This window comes from Xenopus laevis, chromosome 8S (assembly GCF_017654675.1).
Source record: "Xenopus laevis strain J_2021 chromosome 8S, Xenopus_laevis_v10.1, whole genome shotgun sequence".
NCBI classification, from domain to species: Eukaryota; Metazoa; Chordata; class Amphibia; order Anura; family Pipidae; genus Xenopus; species Xenopus laevis.
Genome location: NC_054386.1, coordinates 14,771,434 through 14,791,767, shown reverse-complemented (window position 1 = coordinate 14,791,767; position 20,334 = coordinate 14,771,434). Strand labels below are relative to the sequence as shown.

The following is a 20,334-nucleotide window of genomic DNA, read 5'->3' as shown; positions in this document are numbered from 1 at the left end:
AAGAAAGGAGAACAAAGAGCGCAGATGTGGAACAGGCCCGGGACATTACCAACCAGACAATGCAGTACAGGATCAGGAACCAGCAGTGTAGTCAGGATAAACAGGCCAGTAACACAGTAACACGGTACACGGTAACACGGTACAAGGTCAGTATCCAGAAGAGTGGTCAAACAGGCAAGGGTCTGTCCAGGCAGTGATACAGTGAGGTCAAAACAGGCAAAGGTGAGGAACCAATAATCAGAAGGAATCACACCCAGGGACTATCAGGAAATAGACCTACTGTATGTTGGGCAATGTGTCAGTGCAGTGTAGGGGGTTTTATAGTCAGACTAATGACTTTACAAATAAGTTACAAAGCATAGCCATAGGAGTGGACCAGGGCCTTAACTGTGGTAATGCAGACAGCATAGGAACACTAGGGGGCCCATTTACTTAGTTTGAGTGAAGGAATAGAGGAAAAATAGTTCGAATTTCGAATGGTCGAATATGGCTACTTCGACCATCGAATGGGCTACCCTAGGCTACCCTAGGTAAATGTGCCCCTAGGTCCCTGGTTCAACTCCAAGCAGGTTATCACACTGTTTCTCCCATAGGCGCTGTTCATTCTTTGAAACTCAACATTCCTGCACCTACTAGTTATAGAGGTCCTCCTGAGACTTGTTGTGTGCTTTTGAACTAATGTAAGATTGGTTCCCTTCATTAGGAATAGTTACATACAAGTGAAAAATGTAAAATCACCATCTAATCAAACAGTATGACTTTAAAATGGTCTAAATTGGAGGGACTACATGGAAGTTTTTTTTCATGAGGGCCTTTTCTCTTAGTACATAGACTTTTGTAATGCATCTGTAAAAATCCAGGAATGTGGAGTACTGTTTACTAAAAAGTTGAGATGACTAATAATGTGCACCCTTGAGATGCCAGTGGTAACTACTTACATATATACTGGTAATGTCACTTTAAAGTATCTTGGGTGTGAAAGTTGGAGGTTGGTGGTGGGTACTGATTTGTGCAGCTAGCAATAAATCATTTTTCCAAATGCTTCTTTTTTATCTGTGCTGCTTCATCTATTGCATAAATCAATGGTTTGGAAGAGACAAGACAGATGGAAAGTTAAGCAGGATTTTAATATCAATTTTAAGCTTATTTTAATACTGGGCAAAAGGAAAAATGTAATTAAACTGCAGCAGTTCACTATGCATTATTGTAAACCCTTAAACTCTTAACTATCTAAAATATCAAGCACAAAGATAACCACAGCAGTTGGGAGTCTATTAATTCACATGAAACCCGGGAATATTTGAATATCTTCCTGGAGTTATAAAGCAATTATGCACTAAAAATTAAATATTGATTGATATTCTAAATCTTCTGTAAACAATATTATTTGAACTTTCTGGTTATGATGTTTAAAATGACAACTGATGACAATATCTGTTAAAGTGTTTATTGGACTCATTATTTATATTTAAATGTACTTATATATAATTATAAAAATCTTTTCCTTATGCTTGCTTTGTCTTCTGGTTCTTCATAATACAGAATTTTTAAAAATCAATACATGGAAATTTTAAAATAATTATTGCTGTTTTATATTAACTGTGCATTGCACAGAGTTGGTTAATACATTAGCAACATTAAGGAGCTGTAATTTTATTCTTCCTACATTCTTTGTGATGTCCACTCTGTCAAGCTTCCCTGCCAAAACTTCCCTTAGAACAAGAACGAGGGGCAAAAAGCTAGGTCTGCTCAAAAGTGTTTTTCAATGTGTGGAAAAGTAAGTGGTTTGGGGTACTGTCTAGTTACTGAAAGCTTTATTGGTGAACAAAGTTCTGAAGGGCTTTATAAAGCTGGTTCATGTGCATTTGACAGCAATGGAGACATACTCTGTTCAATTAATGCAGTTTACATAAAGGGTCATTGAGGGTAGCACTTTAATTTCCCTTTTACTAATAGTAAATAGTGTTCAGTTCAGTCATCCTATATAATAAAGTTGAAGTGTCTCTGCGTCCAGTCCCTGTGTCCGTGGTATTGCGCTACTGCGCATGTGCCCCACGGCAGTACCAGAGACATTTGAGGTTAAAGGGCTACCTGATTTAACTCACCGAATTCAAGCGTCTGATGCCGTCTGCACTATGAAGGCATTTGACCCCGGCCGGCACCTTTACTTTTCCGGAGTTTGTCTCCAGCAGGTTTCGGTACGCTCTTGCGACAGAACCATAATAGCATGTGCGCATGCGGCAAACATAGAGTTGGGCGGACAGAGTGGGTATGTTCATTTCACTTCCCCGGTCTCCTCTATGGTATCGCGTAATTCTCCAGATTACTATGCGCTGTTGGGGATTGGCGCATACGCAGTGGTGGAGGTCCGGCTGCTGCCAGTGGCAGTAATCTGTAGAACCTGGATAGTGCGCTGCTATTTCTGTTCTTCTTTCCCACTCCTCAAGGCAAAAGAGAGATATTCAGACAGAAATACAGGAATATGTTCATTATGACACAAACAAACTGCTGATACCGACGAGCAGAAGATTCATATCCTATATCCGTGCGCTGTTGGGGATTGGCGCATGCGCAGTGGTGGAGGCCCGGCTGCTGCCAGTGGCAGTAATCTGTAGACCATGGATAGTGCGCTGCTATTTCTGTTCTTCTTTCCCGCTCCTCAAGGCAAAAGAGAGATATTCAGACAGAAATACAGGAATATGTTCATAATGACACAAACAAACTGCTGATACCGATGAGCAGAAGATTCATATCCTATATCCTATATAATAAAGTTGAAGTGTCTCTGCGTCCAGTCCCTGTGTCCGTGGGATTGCGCTACTGCGCATGTCCCCCACGGACCGTCTCTGGCGAATTTTTTTTAGACTAGAACAATTCTGTTTTTATAAATGTTTGACTACATATGTTCTAGCGCCCGTTAATTTAACGGGCTTAATGTCTAGTACTATATATTAAGCTTAATAAAGACTGCTGCCAGTAACCTATATCAAATCTAAGATTATTTATAAAATTATTGTAAAATGCCCCATTAATTTGACTCACGTTTGTATGATGCATTAAGCAGGTTATGCAGTATGAGGTGCACAGTTTGCTACAGTTCATCAGTATGGAGCCATCTGTTTAAAAGCAAACATTTGATTAGTTACCATGGGTTTATACGGCTGGGCAAACGTTGTGATGTTTCTGAAATATGGTGGTAATAGTTCTGAAATGATTACAGTTATTCCTCATTCTGATGTATACATTTTATTCAACATTTATTGAAAAAGAATGTTTCACTGAATTAAATGTCATTGTTAAAATAATAAATATACACTTTGCCCTGAATTGCTCCAGTATTCTTAATACTACTGTATATACTCTCATAATATGTCTGTTTTGCATATAATATTGTGATGATTTCTAAATGCTAATTACTTAAGTCTGAAAATGCTGAATTCTCTACTGCATAGATCTGCAACATATAACTGAAAAAATATTGTCTCCCATTTCCAGCTTCCCCGTCAATCAAACTCTTGGTGGATGATCCTATAGTTGTGAATCCTGGTGAAGCAATCACATTAGTATGTGTTACAACTGGTGGAGAACCAACTCCAACACTCTTGTGGGCTAGATCGACTGGTACACTTCCTGAAAAGACTGTTCTTAAAGGTGGAACTCTAACCATACCAGCCATTACTTCAGAGGATGCAGGCACATACAGTTGCATTGCTAATAACAATGTTGGAAACCCAGCAAAGAAGTCTACCAGTATTATTGTTAGAGGTAAGCATATTCAATGTATACAGTTAAACAGAAGGAATAAAATAATTAGTGGTCACTGACAAAGGCCCCTGGTGTAAGTGCTAAAGAAATTATGGGTCCCAATTACACCCATAAATCTTATGCATAGTATACATCATTACTAGTCTAATCCTTACAATGTGTTTTTGTTCTTTAAGACTCTAAATCAGGAGCACTTTAACTCGCCTCAAGTTACTCTTTTTTCTAGGTGTTCCATCACACCAAAGTCATATATTTTTGTTATAATTTTTTTTAATATTTAAAATATGTTTTAATCATCTTTTAGTTTTATAGTATATTTTGACAGTACCAATGACTGCATTCGCAAAATTGTGACGCACAGCTACCATTTTTATTTAACAGAGAAATTAAAATAATATCTAAATTGAGCTTTCTGAGATTTTGAGTTATGCACATTTAAATAATTTAACATTTTGTTATGTTTGTTGAAAAATACTGTTGGGGGCCAATTCACTAACTTCGAGTGAAGGATTCGAAGTTAAAAAATGTCGAATTTCAAAGTTGTTTTGGGCTACTTTTCTTTGACCATCGAATGGGCTACTTCGACCTTCGACTACGACTTCGACTTCAAATCAAAGGATTCGAACTAAAAATCGTTCGAGTATTCGATAGTCGAAGTACTGTCTCTTTAAGAAAAAACTTCGACCCCCTAGTTTGCCATCTAAAAAAAACCAAAGTCAATGTTAGCCTATGGGGAAGGTCCCCATAGGCTTTTCTAAGTTTTTTTGGTCGAAGGATAATCCTTCGATCGTTGGATTAAAATCCTTCGAATCGTTCGATTCGAAGGATTTAATCGTTCGATCGAAGGATTATTCCTTCGATCGTTCGATCAAACTATTTGCGCTAAAATCCTTCGACTTCGATATTCAAAGTCGAAGGATTTTAATTCCCAGTCGAATATCGAGGGTTAAGTAACCCTCGATATTCGACCCTTGGTGAATCGGCCTCTAGGTGTTTAATGAAGCATTGTTTCCCAGTCAATTCATCATCTTGTTTTGGCACAGCAACTGTACCTTTGTAGGGAAAATAATATACATGTTTCCTGAAATCTATGTTGAAAGGGGTAATATATTTAGTCAATATTCCAACATATGTTTAGACTGGTGATTTTCTGCAGCTTTCCTTCAGACTAATGTAGAAAATCCCCATTTACAACATTTTTACATTTCAGAATACCTGACTAACACACAAACAGATGTTTGTAAACTGACCTGTACAAATTTCTAATTATCAAATTGCAGAGTATGTTTATGTATTCATTGGTGAGTATATGAATGAAATTTCTTGCTGAAACACACAGTTTCAAACTTGTGTTAAATATAAAAAAAGTATGACATAAACCTGTTCTATTTTAACATTTTGTTTGATGGAAATAATAGATAAATGGTGAATCATATTCCAGCTTAGGTGCTTTTGCTTGTTTCTAAAAATGCAAAAAACATATTAATGTAGTTGCTTAAAGATTCACAAAATTCTATTGTTAAGCCTGATATCCCAACTTATGCCTTTTCCTGTCTGAAAATACTTTTGTCTTCATGGAGGCAACTGAGTGTCCAAATGTCAATGGTTTATGGGCATGTGCTATATACTATGTCTATGATACAAAGAGTGTTTTATCAAAATACGTACATATTCCGCAAACTATGGGGATGATTTATTGACACTGAAAAATGATTTCTTCATGTGAATCAATTGTATTTTAAAGATTAAAAAAGTAAACAAACTGAATTTAAAAATTCAGCATCTAAAAGCTGCTGAATTTATGTAAAAGTTAATTAGAATTCATGTAAAAGTGAATCTGAGTTATGGACTCTTATGGACCACTAACCTAGGGAAAACAACAAACTGCTTATATGTTTAGTTTCCTTACCATCAGCTGTATACCCAATATGGTTATTGAACAGTAAAAGCTGTGGCAAAAGAAAGTGGCAATGTTAAAGAGAATTAAAAAGTGGTGCTTTTTTATGCACTCCAGCAAACACACCTCTCAAACTAAGTTAGCTAGATTTTTATGATAATTATGCTTCAACTGAACATTTGTGATTTCACAGTTTTGCATTTGTCAGTCATGATAGGATTGTTGTATATAGTATGTACAATGTATGTAGGATGTAGCATGTTCGTATTGTTTTAAATATATTTTTCGCATTCACATCAGTGCATAATCCAAAATAAAAGCATGTCAAAGACCAAAGTTCAATCTCTACTTTTAGGTCTTTCTTGCAAAGTTCCTGATTTTCTTGCATGATCTAACTGGAATTTATTTGGCACGCACAAATTCGCGGCAAATTCCCACGTTTTGCCGCCGGCAAATAAATTCACGAATTTGCCATAAAAATACAGCAGCGTCGGCAATGGAATTGATGCTGGTGACAATTCGACGATTAATGGAGGCCGCTCGTGTCAACTTTGTCATATCACAAATTTTTTACCCATTTCACAAATTTTGTGGGAAATCCATGGCGAAGCGAAACAGGACAAATTCGCCTATCACTACTGGCAGCTCTAACCACCACTGAATTTTGACAATGAGATTTTTATCCCCCGGGATACTGCATATTGGGTTTTGGCCTGCTATCTCCATATTTAGCATCCTCTCTGGTCCTGACTTTACCCCAAAAAGACCAAGAGCCTATCACAGAGATATTAAATTAAGTAAGGGTAGTATACTAAGACAAGAGAAAGCCAAAGTGGAAAACAAAGAATGTACCAATGAAGCATCTGTGAGGCTGGAAATAGCATTTACTCTTATAATTACATAGAAATCTGTCAAAGAAATGCCAAAGAAAACTTCTTTTCTTTACAATTAAAGAGTTTTGAAATGATTGATTCTAATTGCAGATCTAAGCAGGATACATAGCCTAGATACCTACATAGGTACTTTATATAGACAATACTCATTATGTACTGACACTGAAGTCTAACTCCTGAAGGCACATGCAATATAAGTACACAGCTGACCAAAAAACTGATAGAAGCTAAGTAATAAATTAAATTGATGTAAAACAATCAAGATATAAAGGTCTTAAATTGTGGTTTAACTTGTGCAACAAAGTGGCAAGTACCAGCATTTTCTAGTGTTCTGTTTCTATGGGTTGTAATTGGCATGTAAGTTATCAGAGAGACTTGAGTAATTTAAAAGAATAAATCTTATTACGCAATAAAAAGGCTCCACACCGCAAAGTAGTTACAATCAAGAGATTGTCCAGGCAATTTGAATGTGTTTACTTTAGAAAAGGGAATCTAAAGTGATACATGATCAATATGTACAACTATACACAAGATCAATTTAAGGATTTGTCTGATGAACTTTTCATTTGTAAGACGTTGCAGCTGGCAAAAGATAGATTTTCATTTTATCATGTATATTTATGAGAATGAAATTGTAATTTGTTGTGGAAAATGCTGCCTGGAATATATTATGGCACTGGAGGTGGTTGCAGTGTTGGCATTGCACTAGTGGTTAACCTAATTTGCCACTGGTGGTGGAGTGGTTTACCTTATTTGGAGGAAGCAAATCTGATACTATCATTGTTATTAACACTGAAAGCTTTGGTGCAGTAGAACTGACACCATCACCACTGAAAATGTTAGGCTTCAAGTTGTTGCAAGTCAATTAGAACCAAACTAAAATTTCTAAAGGTCTACAAAACGTACCTCTTTATAAGATTAACAGTTGCATGTTATTCTAATAATATTACAGACAATTCTCCACACTTTATTTTGTGGTTATTGTTCTCAACAACAGAGCTAGGGGCCAATTCATGAATTATTACCATTGGTTTTACAGTCAGCCATTATTTGCACCAAAAATACTATAGATTTAAATCCAAACAATTTGCATTGGCGATTAATTTGAATCAATGCCCAGCACTTCTGCCAGTCCTGACAGTAAGGATTTTTTTACAGAATGTTTTTTACATGAAACAATTAACATGTTCCTATTTTTTCTTAAATGCAGAAAAAGTTACTCAGGTTTGCATGTGGTTTTTTCCCCCGACAAACTTTTTTATTTTTTTTTTAAAAAAAAAAGCGATATTGAAAATTGATAATTTGACCTTCCCATCTTTAGAATTGTAATTTAAAAATACATAATCCTCTTCAATTTAAAACTTTGCTATAGTTTGCAACACTGAAGGTAAACAAGTATTTCACTAGTGTGCTAGTGTGCTTACAGCAAGTTTGTCACAACCTGCTTTACTTTGCAGTTTTCCCTCTGTTTGAGGGGGTGGGGTTTGATTAGTTGCACCTGAACAGACTGTATAAATAGAACCCCTGGCACTCCAGTGGAGCTTGCTCTAGTGTTAGCTTCTCTTAAGTGTTTGCTCGTTAAGTGGGGGATCTGTAAGTGGAGTTATAAACAGTGGGGGATCTGTAAGTGGAGTTATAAACAGTGGGGGATCTGTAAGTGGAGTTATAAACAGTGGGGGATCTGTAAGTGGAGTTATAAACAGTGGGGGATCTGTAAGTGGAGTTATAAACAGTGGGGGATCTGTAAGTGGAGTTATAAACACTGGAGTTGAAAACTAAAGGAGGTTCAAACTAGGTCAAAAGTTTGTTCTAAACCCTAATTTTTATTTTATATATTTATTTTTATTTTTTCCTGTTTTGATCTGTAACTGGGATAATGAGTGCTAGCAAGATTGAAGGTCTGACTCAGTGCACAGTCTGCCATATGTATGCAGATTTGGAACAAGAGATCCAAAATGCTTACCTCTGTGGTGGCTGTGAGCAAATTGCCACTTTGGAGGCTCAAGTTAGAGCACTAGAGCAACAAATTGCAACACTGCGGTCGATTGACAATCTTGAAAGGAGTCTTTTGCTCACTGAGCAGGACCTAGCGGGGTCAGATAGTTTGGGGGGAACAGAACAGCAGCAGGATATTGAGGCAGCTAGCTGGGTGACAGTTAGAAAATCTAAGGTGGGCAAAAGGAAAATGGAGACTGATCCGGAGATTATACATCGCAACAAATTTGCCAGATTGTGTGAAGATGATGGGAGTATGAACTCTGGTTCAGCAATTCTAGATGGGGCTGATCTCTCTAACAGCCGGGAGACCAGTTTCTCTAGTAGTGGTGGGGAGGAGAGTAGAGTCAGGCCTAAGCAGATTGTGGTTGTAGGGGACTCAATTATTAGGAAAGTGGATAGGGTAATTTGTCGTCTGGATCACTACAACCGAGCAGTTTGCTGTCTACCTGGTGCCAGGGTTCGGCATGTGGTTGATCGGATAGACAAATTATTGGGTGGGGCTGGGCATGACCCAGCTGTCTTAGTGCATATTGGTACTAATGACAAAATAAATGGTAGATGGAAGACCTTAAAGAATGATTTCAGGGATCTAGGCTCTAAGATCAAGGAAAGGTCTTCCAATGTCATCTTTTCTGAAATTTTGCCTGTGCCACGTGCAAGTTTAGGAAAACAGCGGGAGTTTAGGGAGCTAAATGCAACTTGCAAATATAAATGCAAGTTATACACTAAATGGCAGTGTGTTGGGAGTTTCCTTAAATGAGAAGGATCTAGGGGTCTTTGTAGATAACACGTTGTCTAATTCTGGGCAGTGTCATTCTGTGGCTACTAAAGCAAATAAAGTTCTGTCTTGTATAAAAAAGGGCATTAACTCAAGGGATGAAAACATAATTATGCCTCTTTATAGGTCCCTAATAAGGCCTCATCTGGAGTATGCAGTTCAGTTTTGGACTCCAGTCCTTAAGAGGGATATAAATGAGCTGGAGAGAGTGCAGAGACTAAGTGCAACTAAATTGGTTAGAGGGACGGAAGACTTAAATTATGAGGGGAGACTGTCAAGGTTGGGGTTTTTTTCTCTGGAAAAAAGGCGCTTGCGAGGGGACATGATTACACTTTACAAGTACATTAGAGGACATTATAGACAAATGGCAGGGGACCTTTTTACCCATAAAGAGGATCACCGTACCAGAGGCCACCCCTTTAGACTAGAAGAAAAGAACTTTCATTTGAAGCAACGTAGAGGGTTCTTCACAGTCAGGACAGTGAGGTTGTGGAATGCACTGCCGGGTGATGTTGTGATGCTGATTCAGTTAATGACTATAAGAATGGCTTGGATGATTTTTTGGACAGACATAATATCGAAGGCTATTGTGATACTAAGCTCTATAGTTAGTATAGGTATGGGTAGATAGAATTTAATTAAAAGTAGGGAGGGGTGTGTGTATGGATGCAGGGTTTTCATTTGAAGGGGTTGAACTTGATGGACTTTGTCTTTTTTCAACCCAATTTAACTATGTAACTATGTAACTAATACCAAATTCATTATGTTAATTGTCCCAAATGCTTAAATACACCAAACACTGTGTGGCTTAATATACAGTGTCATAGAAGTATAATGAAAATGAATGTTTTTTCTTTAAATCCCATATCGCATGAGATGTGTATATCATTATGTGCAGATGTGCATATACTCACATACATACAACATCAACAGTCATGCAGAGCAGGTGTTTGAGACTCTATATTAAGAAGTGAAGGAAACTCTGCATGGATTATGGAAATAATTAAGGCAGTGGAAATATGAAGAACCTGGGAGAAAAACAAGGAATAAATAAAGCTGATTTACTTCAAGTTATTCGGAAAGAACTGTAGGTCACTGTTATTCTCCTAGGAATTTTATATTCATGGCATGATGGTACGGTTTCAAATTCGAACTGTAATGATGTCGAAATTGTATGAATGCTAACAATGCAAGTGTGGAAGCTGCATCTTACAAAATAAATATATATATCATTATTGAGAAATGTATAAAACATAAAGATAAATAATTCATTTGGTATGAAGATATATTCATTGTTAGCAAATCGGTATTCTTACATAAGTAAAATATTGTGAGTCCCCAATATCTTTGGTTAAAACAAGGATGATATACATTTTTTATACATTTTTATGTGTTGATTTATACATTTTATTTATATTTGTAGTAAAATGGAGCATTTAAAAACATCTTTTTCAGTAAAAAAACAAAGAACTGATGTTCCTTTGGTACCAAGAAACCCAATATCTACAAGCCAACAGTCTTTATAATATAACTTTTTTTTTTAATAAAGACAGTATTAATACATTTAAAGGATTGTTTATAGAAGACTTGCATGGGTACTCAAATTGTTATTTGTGACTTCAATCTGTAGATGTGTAAAAAGGTTACTGTGAGAATACCTGGTGGTCTTGAGGTGCAGGGACTCCCACCGCTTCCTCCATCTTTGTGTGCCAATGCTGAAATGACATGCATTTGTGCTGCTTCCGGGTTCTGACACAAACGCTGCATCTGATGTCATCACACTTGGCATAAGATTAAAATATTTCACTGGCCAACGCAAGTCTATATCCATAGTGTCTGAGTGCATTTACACTGTTCTGATCTTGTTCCTTGACCTTAAACTGTCCCTGACTTCTGCTACATCATGGCCTCTACAGAACACTGCCCCTTTACAGACCATTCTTTGGATTCTGATTTTGTACTGTGCTACTGTTGGTTCTGACCCCAGCCTGTGCCCCAACTACATCTCAGATTCCTGATTTTGTACTGCACTGCCCGATTGGTACAAACCCAGTCTGACCTTTGACTATGCTTCCTGTTCCCTGTCCTTCTAGTATAAGTTTGGTTCCCTTGTCTGCCCAGAAATTTCGTCTTGGTCCTCTCACTATGAGACCTGGCGGCATCTGGGTAGCGGAGGGCTCCTCCTGAAGTGTAAAGCAGCTGTTATAGGTGGAAGCATGAGCTGTAACAGGACCTTGGTGTTAGTTCTGCATTTTGGGAAACGTTATTTCCACCCCTTTAGCCTGTGGGGCAACTATGGGAAGGTAAAATGATTATTCAGTATAATTCTCTTTACTTGTCCAGCACCAGCCCTTTTTTTTCAGATCAGTGACATTGTGTCCTTACTGAAGCAAGAATTATGGCAGATCCAGTGGATTTGTATAAATCCAAATATGCATAGAAAGAATAAACACCGTAAGACTTCAACTAATTTTTAAACTTCCTGCGTCACTACTAATAAGGACAGATTTTGTAAAGAAGATGCAATGAGATTTTGCAATGCTGTTGGTAGTGGAAGCAGAACTGGGTTAGGGGCGTTGTTGCAGTTTAGACAGCAAAATATATTGTAGTTTGAGATTAAATAACAGGTGCTTGTACTTATTTTTCTACAGCATAATTAGTGATTTACAAATTCCCTAAGCAAAGGGTCTGGTTGTTTTCTCACTAACCAATTAATTGCTGGATTGTACAACATTTTGTTGTGCACTGTATAGCGGCAATATATTTTTTGAGGGCAAAAAAAAATTTGGGATACAAATACTGGTACAAGTGTTCTCTAAAAATAAAACAAAGCTGCTACTTAACAGTTTACAACATTCCATACATCAAACTATGTTTAGAAAAGTCATAAGGAGATAAAGAAAATGTTTCTAGAGTTAGAATGCTGCTTTTATGAGCAGCACCAGCATAATGCATTACCGGTCCTTCGACTCCTTTTCTCATCACAAAGATTCACTAGAGGCAAATAAATGGTTTGGCGAATGGTATTTTTATGTTGGTGCATTTGCAACTTTATCAGTCATTTGTTACATTTGCTTGCTAAATATTCCCTAAAGCATTTTCATTGTGGATGTATATTATCCAGCCAGATGCTTCTTCAGCCATTTTAAGACTTTAGGTACAATGATTCTGAAGCTGGGTCTCAGCAGATAATAAAACCAAAGCACAAATTGATTTAAAGGAAAATGTTGGGAATGAATACATATACTTTTGCATTATTCTACCACAAACTATTTTCAAATATGAGCTTTATATATTTGTATTTTACTCCAAATATTAAGAGAATACTTTATAATATATTCTTGTTGTATGACTTTTCCTTGATTTTGTAAAGGAAACCTGATTTCACGGCAGCTATGTATTATTTTCTGTAATTATATATAATACGGATGATGAACCCAGTATAAGAGGGAGGTCCATAAAAATGTTGTTGCATTATATGTTCAAATTAATGATTTTTGATAACCTGAATAAAACAGAGGTAGCCACAAGGTATGCAGGACCACTCCACACAGGGCCTGATATTTCTAAATCAAAAGTACCTTTTGATATCTTCATGGATTGAAATAGAAGTTTTTTGCATTTCATATGTTGCCCAAATGCATACGAAACACTTGGGGGCCGCTTCACTAACTTTGAGTGAAGGATTCGAAGTAAAAAAACGTCGAATTTCGAAGTGTTTTTGGGGCTACTTCGACCATCGAATGGGCTACTTCGACCTTCGACTACGACTTCAACCTCGAATCGAAGGATTCGAACTAAAAATCGTTTGACTATTCGACCATTCGATAATCGAAGTACTGTCTCTTTAAAAAAAAACTTTGACCCCCTATTTCGCCATCTAAAACCTACCGAACTCAATGTTAGCCTATGGGGAAGGTCCCCATAGGCTTTCCTAAGTTTTTTGATCGAATCGTTCGATTGAAGGAATAATCCTTCGATCGTTTGATCGTACTATCTGCGCTAAATCCTTCGACTTCGATATTCGAAGTCAAAGGATTTTAATTCCCAGTTGAATATCGAGGGTTAATTAACCCTCGATATTCGACCCTTAGTGAATCGGCCCCTTAAATTGATAAACTATACCAATGCATATATATATATATATATATATATATATATATATATATATATATATATAGTTACAGCATAGCATACTGATGGTATAATAATATACTACTTTCATGTGTATGTTTCATATTGTGTTCTAAAACTAACTGTTGGCTCATATATGCCCTATTATAAATTTTTACCTTTTCACGATTTTTTTGCAGTTTGCAAATTTTTCAGCAAAGCAAAATGGGACAGGTTTCCTCTTTACTATTTCAAGTGCTTGTTGTAGAACAGATCTTGGACCTATTCTGTATGTCCTTCAAGCCAGACACTACCTCTGTTGTGGGTCCTACTAGTGGTTAGATGTTCACTGTTGATTGTAATCATTTAAAGAGAGGTGTTTAAAAAGGATGTAGGTTTCAGTCATGCCTTGCATGCAGAAATGATTATTATAGCAATAAATGAGGTGTATTGAGAGAAAGAAAGTCTGTCATAGTCAATACTTAAATATGAAGACGTGTATATTATATTGTGTTTTATAATCCCAGACTATTCCTGGGGTGCACTTGAAGTCAATATATAGATATGAACTTGAATGAATGAAAAGCTGGTCTGTCAATATACAAAGGGTTGTAGAATGTATTTGTAGATAACTTCTAGATATGAAGTTAATGGTGAGTGTAGATATAAACATTGGAAAAGTTAAGCACAGCACAGCATTGCACAGTATAAAGCTTGCTTTATTTGACTTAACTTCCTCAAAGTGGAAAGGAGGTTCAGCCCATTTTTCCACATTTAGTTAACCTAAATTAACTATACAAGAAGATTATCAAAGCCAGCAACATAGCAAAGTTGAAAGGCTAGTTGTGTCCAAAACATCTGAAAGGCCACAGGTTGGCCATTTGAAAATGAATTTCTGATTTGCACCTAAACCAGATCGCAAATCTTTCCAGCAAACAAAAACATATCTGTCAGGATAAGACTCGTACACACTGTCACGATTCAGTGTCAGCAAGGATAGGGGTTAACTACAGTGCCTGCTGTTTTCCTCTATTGAGCTTTGAAAGGAGGCTTTTTATAGACCCTGTCCCTACTAGCTCATTGCCTCCACAAACAGTTTCTGTAGTTCAGAGAGGTGTGTTCCTGCAATTTAGCTTGAGGTAGTAATTCAGTTTGTGTGTTAAGAAATCTGGCCTGAGATTGTCTGATTGTCTGAGATTGACGAATAAAACTCCTTTTTTTGAAATTGCATTTGATTTGGTTCTTCCATATATGATCTAGTTTAGTCCCCAGGTTTCTGCTCTTAGCTAAACCCCTGGTATCAGGGATCAACCAACCTTTTGAACCTATGAGCAACATTCAGAAGTAAAAGGAGTTGGGAAGCAACACTCAGTGTCGGACTGGCCCACCAGGATACCAGGAAAACGCCCGGTGGGCCCAGGTGTCAGTGGGCCCTCATGCTGCTAAACATTTGGCCTATTTCATGGCCATTACCTATTTCAAAGAGGCTAAATAGATGGAATAATAGGTTATAGTATGTAAAGAAAAGAGACTAGGAGAATAGAGGTTGAGTGAGGAGCGGAAGAATAATAGTACTGAGAGTGGGCCCCTGGTCTATGGTTTTTGGGTGGGCCCCTGGTCTAAGGTTTTAGGGTGGGCCCCTGCTGTCCCAGTCCGACACTGGCAACACTAGCATGAAAAATGTTCTTGAGGTGCCAAATAAGTGCTGTTATTGGCCTTTTGGTAGCCCTATGTGGATTGTCAACCTACATTAAGGCTCTGTTTGGCAGTGTACCTAGTTTTTATACAACCAAAACTTGCCTCCAACCAGGAATTCAAAAATAAGCTCCTGCTTTGAGGCCACTGGAAGCAACATCCAAGGGGATGGAGAACAACATGTTACTCATGTAACAGCTACAGGTTGGGGATCACTGCCTGGTATTGTGCACTTCTGATTTCCTGTGTATGTTCCAACTCATCAGAAGACTCTCTCTGCCTTAATATACTTCTAACACTGTTACATTAACTCCTGCTAATTAATACGCTGATCAGTCACTGTATGCACAGGGCTGTGATTCCCACTGCTCTTAATCCCTCTGCTTGGATTTGTGCTGCCACACTAAAGAGGTTGTTGAGAGTTACCGTTTCACTACAGTGATTTCCAACTGGGCATGAATTCTAATCACTTTCTGCCTGCTATTCTAGACTTAAATCCAGTCACTGATTACCGGGATTCAATACATATTCTGATTAGTAACTCTAACACACACTGGTAAAATTGAACAACATTTCACCCAGCATGCAAGCACATCTAAGGGGTTATTTATCAAAATCTGAATTTTTCTGATTTCTTAAATAAAAAAAGGCTGGCCAAACTAGAATTAATGATTTTATTTTATTTATTATTGAAAAAGTTTGATCTAATTGGTTTGGGTTTAGACTCGATAAAATCGTGTGAAAACCCGAATCCTAATTTTTCGAAAAGTCAGAATTCTACTTAAAGATAGGATAAGGGTAGGATAAGGACCTAGATTTTTGCTGCATCAGGCTTTATTAAATCTAAAAAATATTTGAGTTTAAAAAAAAATATTTGAGTTTTCCCCAAAAAAAACAGATCGAAGTTTAATAAATAAAACCCCCTAAAGTGTGGGGTTGTTGGTTTAAATCACTGTATTATTATTTTTTTCTATTTACAGTAAAGTCCCAGTATTTATTCTCCATTGGTTGTTAAAAATATTATCTTACAAGAATATGGAATAGAGGCATTGTGCCACGAAAGTAGGTAGGACTTATACCCCTTCCTTTTTGAGAATCCTTGAGTTGCTGAGAGCAAGTAAGATAAAAGAATCAAGTGATGGAATATTTGAATAGTAATAGTGTTAAAAAAAAATGGATCTCTAGCACTGCAACAAGCAAAACAATAGCAGACCCTTTTTTTTTTCCTCTGCCAGAATAAGACAGAGCAGGGGCACAAGTTTAGATAATAGACAGAGTAATTGACAAAGAACAGTAGTTGGAAGTTGTTAAATTCTAAGCTCTTTATAATTTACCATTCCTTTTGTACTGTTAGAACTCTCTAAGGATGAGAAAGCATTAACTCGTGAATTATTTTAAACAAGACATACACCTATGTTTAACAATAGTCCAATAATGAGGGATTTTATTAGAAAAAGTGCCCTTCTTCCCCATTAAATTTCTTCACAAAAGTGTCACTTTTACTTTTTGGAAATGTCAGGCATTTTAATTCCAGAAAGAACAGAGATCTTTTTAAAAAAAATGAATATAATCAAAACCCTTATTTTGTAGATGATTTTTTTGAAATGAGTTTTTACTGACAGAAAAATAAAAGGAAAAAGGTTACATCGTCCTGACCTTGTACTAAACAATACATCACAATAAATCACTGTCTCTTATAAAGAACTCAAAGAAAGTGAAGGTTTTAGTTAAGTTGTATGTACAGATTTAATACATATACAAGTCAGCATTTAAGAATACACTGTCCATGACCCAGGAACTGTCAACTCGGTTTATTTTCACAGCATAGTGCATTTGGTTCACAAATACTCAACCAACCTAAATAATGTACAGTCCCAATGGATGGGATCAAAAGGACACAGATTTATTCATTTGCTGGAAAAAAAATGCACTAACGTTAACCTGTCATAACTTTGTCAAAGTGTTTTTATTTAATTTAAAGATACTGTCATTACTTTGAATATAATCCAGTGAATAACCTAGGCGCATACATAAATCCACATAGTAAAATGACTAAGTAGTTTAGTTAGTACTTTCGCCCCAAATAGGCTAGTAGGTTTTCACAATCTGCCTTAACTATTAGATCTCAAGCTTGGGGTCTTTGTTATAAACCTGAATCATCTCCTTGTGGCACTGGGTCTCCTGATTATTCCCTATGGTATTCATGTATTATCTGATTGGCACAAGGTATTGTGAGAAAAAAATTATTGTTGCTTCTTAATTAACTTCTTGTTTTTCTGTAATATAGTGATAGTTTGTGCTTACTCAAAACTTTAGTACTTTATCACGTATGTGCTTATTTATCAGAAATCAAATTTGTGAGGTTATTTCTGTTTGCTCATTTATGAAAAAATCTGAACGTAAAAAAACTTGATTGAATACAATTGTGAAAAAAAAACTTTAAATACCTTGAATTTTCAAGTTTATAGGCTTAAAAACCTCTAATTTGTGAGTTTACAAACTTCGAAACTTGAATTAAAACTCAAAAACATAAATTTAAATTATCAATGCTCCAGCCCCCTGGGCATTAGGGAGGTCCTAGATATTATTATTGATAGACCGAAGGTGATCTATGACCACTACCGCTTACCTAGATAGTAAAAGTCACCAGTGGAGTAGGTGGTTCTGAAGAATTATATAAAAGAATTAAGATATAATCCATACTTTTAAATCTATTCCTTACTGAAGGTGGAAGTTTGAAGGTGGATTAAAGCAAACTCTAATTAAAGTGGACCTGTCATCCAGACAAAAAAATCTGTATAATAAAAGTCCTATTCAAATTAAACATGAAATCCATTTTCTATTTTTTATTAAAGCATTCATAGCTGCTGTAAGCTCATTTAAAAATTTCAGCTGTCAATCAAATATTGCCTGCCCCTCCTCTATGCCAGTGGCATAGAGGCGGGGCAGACAATTACTTTCACTTTCCATTCAGCACTTCCTAGATGTCACTGCTCTCCCCACATTCCCCCGTTCTCTTTATCATTTAATTGTGTAGCCAGGGCATGGGGATGGACATCAGGTCCCCCATTCTGGTGCACAAACAAGATTCTGAGATGATACAAGGCTTGTCTTAATAAAACTGTCCACAAAATGGCTGCTTCCTGCTTGCTATAATTATGAATTCCCAGACTGAAGGAAACAAGATTCAAATAATTTATATAGTGTAATTAAAGTTCATTTTGCTTGACTAATGTGATAAAATAGGAATTCGAATGTTTTTTTTTGGGTGACGGGTCCCCTTTAATATCAAGATCAGAATGTCCTAATTCCTAAGTATTATAAACATTTGTCAACTTTTAGTTTTAACTTATCAGTAGGATATTCACCAAAGTAAGAAGGATGAGTCTGTCAAACTATACATAACGAGTATGTACTTTTAAGGAATGAACTAAAATCTAGAGGCCCATTCACTAAGTTCGAGTGAAGGAATAGAGGAAAAATAGTTTGAATTTCGAATGTTTTTTTTGGCTACATCGACCATCGAATTGGCTACTTCGACCTTCGACTACGACCTTCGACTTTGAATCGAACAATTTGAACCAAAAATCGTTCGACTATTCGATAGTCGAAGTACTGTCTCTTTAAAAATTTCTTCGACCCCCTAGTTTGCCACCTAAAACCTACCAAGGCCAATGTTAGCATATGGGGAAGGTCCCCATAGGCTTGCTAACAATTTTATGATCGAAGGATAATCCTTCGATCGATGTATTAAAATCCTTCGAATCGTTCGTTTCGAAGGATTTAATCTTTCGATCGAACGAATTGCGCAAAAAATCCTTCGACTTCGATATTCGAAGGATTTTAATTCGTCAGTTGAATATCGAGGGTTAATTAACCCTCGATATTCGACTCTTGATACATCTGCCCCCTATTGTTGTGCCTATGTCTGTCATGGGGGTCTAGTGTATGTTATGTTATGTAGTGTTATGATTGCAAGAAATTAATTATAGGAAATATTTGTCCATAGACTTATATTTTACTTAAGGTTACTTAGCCAGTTACTTAGCCAGTTGCCATGTGGGGATAATACAGGGATACCACTTGTTTGTTCTATTTAAAAACGAAACTAAATAATAAATAAAAAGCATACATCTGGAAGATACCAAGATACCCAAGATAGAAATTAACAGTGACACAAAGGTGGACAGATAGTAAATGAAAGCTATTTTGTTCATTCACTGAACTGCTGCATATATATTGAAAACAAACTGTCTATCTACAGTATTTATTTTTTCCCTCAACTACAAACAAAATAAAGAAACCATTAAAACATATTTGCATTTAAATTGAAAATGTGTGTGCATCAACTCTGAGGATAACGAAAATACTTGATATTGAAAATGGTACACAGTATAGAATATCTAAATACCGTAAATACTTAGCTTTTTTTAAATAAAGTACACAATGTTTTAGGGGCAGATTTACATCGATTTACATAGGCTAACATTGCACCTCGGTAGGTTTTAGGTGGCGATGTAGGGGGTCGAATTTTTTTTTAAAGAGACAGTACTTTGACTATTGAATGGTCGAATAGTCAAACGATTTTTAGTTTGAATCTTTCGATTCAAAGTCGTAGTCGAAGGTCGAAGTAGGCAATTAGATGGTCGAAGTAGCCAAAAAAAATCATTCGAAATTCGAAGTTTTTTTATTCTATTCCTTCACTCGAACTAAGTAAATGGGCCCCCTATGTGTTGAGATTTCTTGTCCATGTCTTTTATAAAATATGATGTGCATTGCAGCTTACACTACTCTCATAAAACTAATGTTGGATTCTTATCAATGAATTAAAAGGAAAGGACTCTTCAATCACAATAAGTAACAAATTCTCAAAAGTCACAATCAGGGCCTGACAACCGTCAGAAAATCAGTGCACAAAAAAAAATAAAGGAATAGAAAGAAACCCCATCTATGACAATTAATTGGTGTCTGGTGATAGATTCAACCCCTACCAATAAGATAGGTGATTGACTTAAATTAAAGTGCAGTGCGTGCCTATTCTTTTAGTTCATCAACTATAATATATGAAAACCAATCACTTCCTGAATCAATTAATTCAAAGCCAATTCATAAATAAATAAATATAAAGTGCAAATTAGTGCATATACCCAATGACTTCTGCCCAGTTAATGTTAACAACCAGTTCATTGACAATT

The 20,334-nt window shown here is 36.4% G+C and overlaps 1 protein-coding gene across 2 annotated transcripts in view; it reads left to right on the top strand.

Moving 5' to 3' along the window:
* The window catches only part of mdga2.S (MAM domain containing glycosylphosphatidylinositol anchor 2 S homeolog), a 326,548-nt gene that overhangs the window by 208,882 nt on the left and 97,332 nt on the right, over positions 1 to 20,334 (top strand). For both annotated transcript variants that reach the window (XM_041574780.1, XM_041574779.1), the window contains exon 6: positions 3,496 to 3,765. In XM_041574780.1, the coding sequence (XP_041430714.1) occupies positions 3,496 to 3,765 (270 nt within the window). The remainder of the gene's footprint in view (positions 1 to 3,495; positions 3,766 to 20,334) is intronic.